At 41.0% G+C, this 7,403-nt stretch overlaps 1 protein-coding gene across 1 annotated transcript in view; it reads left to right on the top strand.

The window, feature by feature from the left end:
* The window catches only part of jph1a (junctophilin 1a), a 34,678-nt gene extending 27,275 nt beyond the window's left edge, over positions 1 to 7,403 (top strand). The window contains 3 exon segments of the mRNA XM_038727208.1: positions 3,456 to 4,189; positions 4,689 to 4,785; positions 4,902 to 7,403. Of these exon segments, the coding sequence (XP_038583136.1) occupies positions 3,456 to 4,189; positions 4,689 to 4,769 (815 nt within the window). The 3' untranslated portion in view covers positions 4,770 to 4,785; positions 4,902 to 7,403.

Raw genomic sequence — 7,403 nt, forward strand, 5'->3', positions numbered from 1 at the left:
TGGCCCTCTTTGGAGGGCTGCAAGCTCAGCCCAGCGGATCTATGTTCAGATAAAAGAAACACCACGGATATTTGGGTAATTGAGTCCCAGTACATGTTCAGCTGACCTGGCAGGATTCCTTTGAAGAGTACATCTAATAAATCTTCACTCACTCATTACAACAACATTTCCGATTCTTTAGCAGCTTTCTAGTGTTGAAACACGCACAAAAAAAAACATTTTGCATGGCTTCAGAAGCGTGGTGGGATTTTGTTTTTAATGACCGGCGGTGTTGCACTTCTATGTGAGTGTGAGGCTGGGGGTCATTTTAGCGCAGAGAACCATTCAGAAAATGCCTGGAACCCCTCAGAGGAATCTGTCCCCAAACAGACTGAAACTACTCGGGCCCGCCCATGGAGCCGTAACTCTTATTGAGTTATGGTGTGAAATTAAGCTCGGCAGATATATTAAGCCTCACAGATGTTCAAATGTCCCCCTGTCTCTTTGTAGTGGGTCTTATTGGTTGTGACGGTTATGAAACAAATTAAGACTGCCATGCAGCCAAAACATACTTTGGGCTTATTGGTGCTGGGGCCTAAAAGATTCTGCGATGTGGCCGTTTACGCTGATATAGGGATGGACACCCTTCTGGATTTGAGGTTTGCACAAGTGTCAAATTTAAATCAATATGAATGATTTTCCATTGAATTACAGTTAATAAGTGGCACGCATATAAGATATTTCTTATAAATCTTTGATTGATCTCTGAGATTAACTTGTTTTACAACCCAATATCTTGCTTAATGAATGCTCCAACATGAACACTTTAGAATCACTTTACACTGACTGATTATATTGAATTTGGTGGGGTGAATAGGGGTGGAAAACAAGCAAAGCTCAAAGTCTTTCCCTCTTCATACACACCAATTATATTGTCTATATCATTTCTATATTTCTTTCTCTCTGTTACAAACTGGCTATATGGGATGCGGAGGATCCTTCTCTGCTCATGCCATCTGATGTACTTCAAACAAAGCAGCATTGTCCCTGTGTTAGTCACTCTGACACCGTCTAATTTAGGCGATGTGGGAAAAACACAGGCAAACAAAGAGCCTGATGTCTCTAATAAATATTAATTCAGTACAGAACAAAAGGACAAATAACGTGTCATTTTTCTCACATGTGAAAAGCCATTTACATTCGGATTCAGGCCCTATTGTCCACACATTAGAGGACGTAATTTCCAAAATGATAAGATATATAGTTAAAAGAGGAGTGCGCATTTAGTTTAGTCATTAGACTTTCTGTGTCTACTACCTCAGCCCATAAACTCCTGATGGAAAGAAAGGAATTTAGCCACCAGGATGAGTTTCAGAATGAAAAGGAGAGGCATCATTGCACCTTAAGGTCGAATCTCTTTATTGGTACACCCGTGTTGCTTGGCTGCTGAGAATTGATGTGACAAGGGCCCTTCCAGGAAAACATCATGCTGATAAAAGAGAATGACTGATGATAAAGATGATCCTGCAGAGGAGGCTTCCTTTGTAAAAAGGTGTTTGTGACCCTGCATTAATCAGTCCAGTTTTCCCGATCTGCCTCGGTCTTTGCAGAATGATTGCATATATAATGTTGATTCTTGAATATTTTATTTGAAAGTTTAACCAATGTTTTAACCTTTTAACCTTTGTTTAACCAGGAAGTCACTAGAGATTGAAATGTCTTTTCTGAGGGAGACCTGGCCAAGACGGCACACCAGTTACAATTTAAATAGAAATACAGCATAGTCAAAACAAACAAACAAGCATCACACATAAAGGAAAGGGACTGAGCCAGGTCACATGTGGCAGTTACATGGCATTTTACATGGCTTTAAATTCATTTAATGGGACTAGATAATTTAGTCCCTTAGGACTGGATGGTTTAAATCTAGCTCAGTGCAAAACTCCAACCAGGATGGATAGCATATAAGAGTGCTCTGCTCTCCTTATCTCGCTTCTTGGATGGTGGCTGGATCAGAAATGTCAGAATAGCAGTGGTGTATCTGTATCATCATTAAACTATATTTGAACTTCATATAATGGGGTATTTGAATCTTGGTGTGCCTGTATGTTGTGCCGGGGCGGCCGTGGCTCAGGAGGTAGCCCGTTAATCAGAATGTCGACGGTCCAATCCCCGACTAATCCACGCTGCATGTCGAAGTGTGCTTGAGCAAGTTACTGAACCCCGAATTGCCTCTGGTGGCTGTTCCACCAGTGTATGAATGTGTGTGAATGGTGAATGCGATGCAGTGTAAAAGCGCTTTGAGTGGTCGAAAAGACTAGAAAGGCAGTATACAGAGCATTTACATTTATGTTGTACTCTCAGTTTATGTGTGAGCTGGGCAGGTGTTACCACTATCATTACATTCAAGTCACAGAGCTAAACATCCATTTTTCTGAAAGGTAAATCCCTGGTGATCTTTGCAAAACTCAGAGGGTCGTCTAAATACATTTATCTACAACTATTTACAAAATCCTTTAGAGGAATAGTTCGACATTTTGGGGAAAACGCTCATTCACTTTCTTGCTGAGTGTTAGATGAGAAAAAAGATACCACTCGTATGTCTTTACAATAAATAAAATACAGCAAGCGTCTGGTTAGCTTAGCACAAAGACTGGAAACAGCTAGCCTGGTAGACTGATTTTGTTACCTTTTGAACAGAGCCATGCTATCTGTTAGCTGTTTTGTCTTGGTGCTAAGTTAAGCTAACCGCCTGTAGTGCTTCATATTTACTTTACACTAAGGTGACCAGATTTGTGAAATGAAAACCGGGGACATTTTTGGTTTGGTGGTCAGTAGGCCACGCCATTAAAAAATATAATGATATTATATATGAAATAAAGAAGGAGGAAAGTCAAATATAGCCCTCATGAATATAATCAAGTCATTTCAGGGCAGAAATAACCTTTCAGTCAATAAGTAGAGGCAGCAATAACTCTCTGGCAAGTAAAATATTGCATTTTATGTGTTGTTTTGGCCATTTAAAGGTATTTTAATCTTAATCTTTCTGGCCACATAAAATCTGATTTCAGGTCTGTTAACATCTTAAACAGTCTATGATTAACAAAGTTAAAAATGGGGACAGCTCCAGATGGGGACAGGCCACCGAAACCAGGGACTGTCCCCGTAAAACAGGGACGTCTGGCCACCCTACTTTACACACTCTGCAAGAAAGTGTATAAGCACATTTCCCAAAATGTAGAACTATTGTTAAAGACATATCTGTTCATCTGGTTAAAAAATACAGTAGCACAAAAATATTTTTAAAGCGTTTTGCAAGTTGCAACCAAAACAAGCTAGTAAACAGGAATAACATATCACCTTGCTTTATAACTTAAATGTAATGATAATACAAACTGAGGTGATGCCGGTGTAGCCAGTTTAACCATGTATCTGTAGGTTATTCAATATGTATGTCACCTCTCTCGCCCCTGCAGGACCTGACTACATTAAACAACCATTAAAGGAGCCTGTGGAGATTAAAGAGGTCCCTGTTGAAAAGAAGGAAAAGTCCCCAGGAGATTCTCCCCACTTTTACCGCAAAGGTACCACTCCTTCCCGCTCCCCTTTGACCAGTCCTGTAGCCACACCTCCTCCCTCGCCTCACTCCAGCAAGAAGAAAGGTCAGCTAGCCAACAGCACCAGTCGCAAAACTAGCAAAGAGGAAAAACCTTCCCGCAAGACAAGCAAAGAAGAAAAGGCGAGTCATAAGACCAGCAAGGATGAGCGGTCTAGCAGAAAGCTGAGCAAAGAGGAGAAGCCGTCGGTCACTGATGGCCCCAAAGGCTCTCATGTGAATGTCGAGGCTCCCCCTAAACCCGCTAAAATTCAGCAGCCTACCACAGCATCTGCTCCTCGTCCACAGCCTCCTGCAGTTCCAGTCAATGGCGAGGTCCACAGTGAGTACCACAGTTACTACGTGAAGGCCCCTTCAAGGGTCCCTCCACCCCCGGACCCTGAGGAGGACCTAGAAGAAGAGCCTAGTGCCCTGGCCCTGGCACGTATGCCCCCACAACCCCCTAGGTCCTTTAGTACGCCCACTCCTAAGCCAGCCTCCATAAGGGAGGGCAAGAGCGACCAGAAACTCAGGAAGCAGGATTCCCTAAAGCCAAAGAGCCTTGCAGACACAAAGAAAGCCAGTATGGAGATTGCAGAAACCATGGAAGAAACAGTAAGTGTTAGGATAGGAAAAATGTGTTTTTGACAGGATATTTGACATTTTGGGAAATATCGCCAAGAGTTAGATGAGAAGATTGGCACCACTCTTACGTCTGTACGGTAAATATGAAGTCCTAGCCAGCAGCCAGTTAGCTTAGCACAAAGACTGGAAACAGGGGCAAACCGCTAGCCTGGCTGTGTCCAAACGTAAAAAAATCTGCCTACCAGCACCTCTAAAGCTCACTAATCCACTAACCACCTGCTGGGTGTAGCTTCATGTTTACCGTACAGACATGAGAGTGGGATCAGTTTTCTCATCTAGCTTTGGCAAGAAAGCGAATGACCTATATTAAATTTCCCAAAATGTAGAACTATTCCTTTAACACTGCTTACTTCTTTCTGTTCAACTGGTTCTTAATAACCTTGTTTTGCTGGGCGGTACAGTGCATCATTTGATTGTTGTAGATTATTATGTGATATCTGATCTTTATCATAATGTCATTTTTTTGCAGGGTCCGAACTCGATTCTTGTTGCTATGGTAATGCTGTTGAATATTGGCCTTGCTATTATATTTGTCCATTTTCTGACATGATGATACTGTTTCTCAGGTAAGTTCATTTTATTTCCTGACACCTTTATTCACCAACAAAAATGAATAAAGAGCAGATGAATTAATGTATTTGTAAAAATGAATCTGCCGTTTTTTACTCACGTTATGTTGCAGTGAAACCATGGCAACCGGTACAGTTGCATCACCGGCCTTGAAAAATGAAAATGGCGCCAGTGAGACACGGGGGCGGCCGTAGGTGGTTGGGAATCAGCATGACACAGAAGAGGATCAGGAGGGAAGGCCTCACTACCACCAACCTGTCATGGGCCTTCTTTTGGGCCAGTCCCCTGAATTAGCACTCCTTTGGCTTTTCTAAAAGCTGAAGTGAAATGTCGTGTCTAGTGAGATAAAAAAAAAGTTTAAACATACAACCAAACATACACTGTCTGAAAAAAGAAGTAATTGAAACCCACACGTGTGCTGATCCAAGCACTGGTCTCTGTAGCCCACCTCCTTGGCAGGGATCGCGGCGGGCTGACGGACTTTGCTGGAAGAGTGTGGAGATGCACTTTTAGATGACGGGAGCAAACAGCTGCCTTTCTATTTTGCCATCTGATGTTTTGATGGGGAGACGTGAGCTCGGCAGCCGGGGTGTGTGGGGGGAACAGTTGCAGCGGGAGCATGCTCGGGTGTTTGGAGCGTTTTCTGGGGTTCACACCACTCTTGCAACAGGAAACTGGGCACGGCCGTTGCCAGCAGCCAGTGCTAGCACGGTCACTAGCCAGTCTTACTCTGTTTACCCAATAATCCCGCAGCTTTCTCAAGCTCTGTCTGCTCTGAAACACTCCCCGTGCATGGTACAGTTTTTAACATTTTGTTTTTGTTTGTTTTCTGTTTTATTGTAGCTTTATTTTGTTCATTGTTGTTCTCTGAATGTTGGTTACCTGCCGTCATATGCTTGTGGTTGAAAAGGAAAGGAAATTGTTTTCTCTCAAAATTAGTAAATACACATTTTATCCCCTTTTATTTTGAAATTTTATTCATTTATATCAATACAGTTGTAATTGACATTACACATTGATGTTACTGAAAGTGCAATATGTTTTATTTTTTCAAACAAAAAAAAGCTTATAGTATATTTTGCCTAAAAAGTGGGATCTGGGTGAATTATAGAAAATCCTGTTTCATGTATTTTGTCAGAATCTCATAATTTGAAAAGACTGGTTTTGAGAGAATGTGCCGATTAACAGCAGGCATTGTGTTTAGGAAGGAGGTTCACACTTTGAAATCTACCAAGCTCTGTGAGAGTGAAGTAACAAATGTCTTATGTTATTTATTAAATTCAGAAGAAAATGATTTCATTGTACATGCCTAGACCATTTTGCTTGAATTCCTTCATTCTAACCTTTGCTTTCATTGTTTCAGTATACCACTAAAATGCAAAGACGCAGTTCTCACAGCTGCTTCTGTAGGCCCAGCCGTGCTTGCGTGCTTATGAGACTGGATCAAGACGGTCTTGTGGACAGTAGAATTTATTCAGGTTGAGGCCATGGGGAATGTGGCACCAGGGAAAAGGAGAGATGCCTTTTAAAAGTCTTTAACAGTACTACTGTTTACCTCAGAAAAAATATGAGGAAGTGGGGGGAGGGAGCGAAAGAAATGCCGTCCTTGTCTTAACTTTGTTGTGTGGGGGACACTTGTTGTCATCACCCGACTCATGCTTTTTACTTGCCTCATCGTAGCTGTTTGTAGTCTTTGTTGCAGGTATGGCATGCGTTTCTTTGATTTTAAAAGTGGTTATTTATATGGTTGACATTTACTGTCACCCCTACCAAGATTATTTATTCATTGTACAACCGATGTGTTGGTGAACATTGCTCATCATAAAAAAGGGCTTTAATATGACTAGGTTTTCTTTGCTGCAATTCAGTTTTGAAGTTCAACTATATTGTCTGTCACACAATGAGCAGCATATTGCATCTGGAGAATGCTTTAGCCAGTTAGGATGCTTGCAAACTGTTCACATCACTACTGGAAACTAACTTTTGAAATGTATGCAGCATCTGGACTAGACAACAAAACCAGACCAAGAAACTAAATTATGTGAAAACATTGCTATATTACAAATGTAATGCATTAAATAACAATCCTTCACCCTTTCTTTGCTACACCCTCTTTTTCGTGTTTTAACTGTCTTCACACGAGTATGGTGGAGACTGGAGTTTCGGAGAGTTTAACAGAACTGTTTATGGGATATTTTTTGAAATGCAACATTGCATGTTGGAGTCATTTATATATAGATAATTATATACTATTTGTAAGGATTTTTACAGAGGACAATCCAGAATCTGGTATGAGTTGGTATTTTTCTAACAATTTGCACACCTGTATTTTGACAATGAATATAACTTGTTTGTAATTGGTCATGTAATGCACATATGAAAATGTTTGACAGTAGAGAAAAAAATACTTTATTTCTAATTGGATGTACTGTATGTACCATTTTGGGGATGTGAAAGGCAGATGTACTTGTTTTGAGTATTTTAGGATATAATGAGGAACTGTGGGAGACTTTTGATATCTCAAGGTTCATGTTACCCCACTGATTTGTGCAAAGTCTTTGGAGATGAAGTTATGTGTATAACAATAAAGATGTTATGCCTTGTTAAGCTGCAA

The sequence above is a fragment of the Micropterus salmoides genome, unplaced genomic scaffold (genome assembly GCF_014851395.1).
Source record: "Micropterus salmoides isolate LMB-PRFRI ecotype aquatic unplaced genomic scaffold, ASM1485139v1 Ms_hic_scaffold_1, whole genome shotgun sequence".
Taxonomy (NCBI): domain Eukaryota; kingdom Metazoa; phylum Chordata; class Actinopteri; order Centrarchiformes; family Centrarchidae; genus Micropterus; species Micropterus salmoides.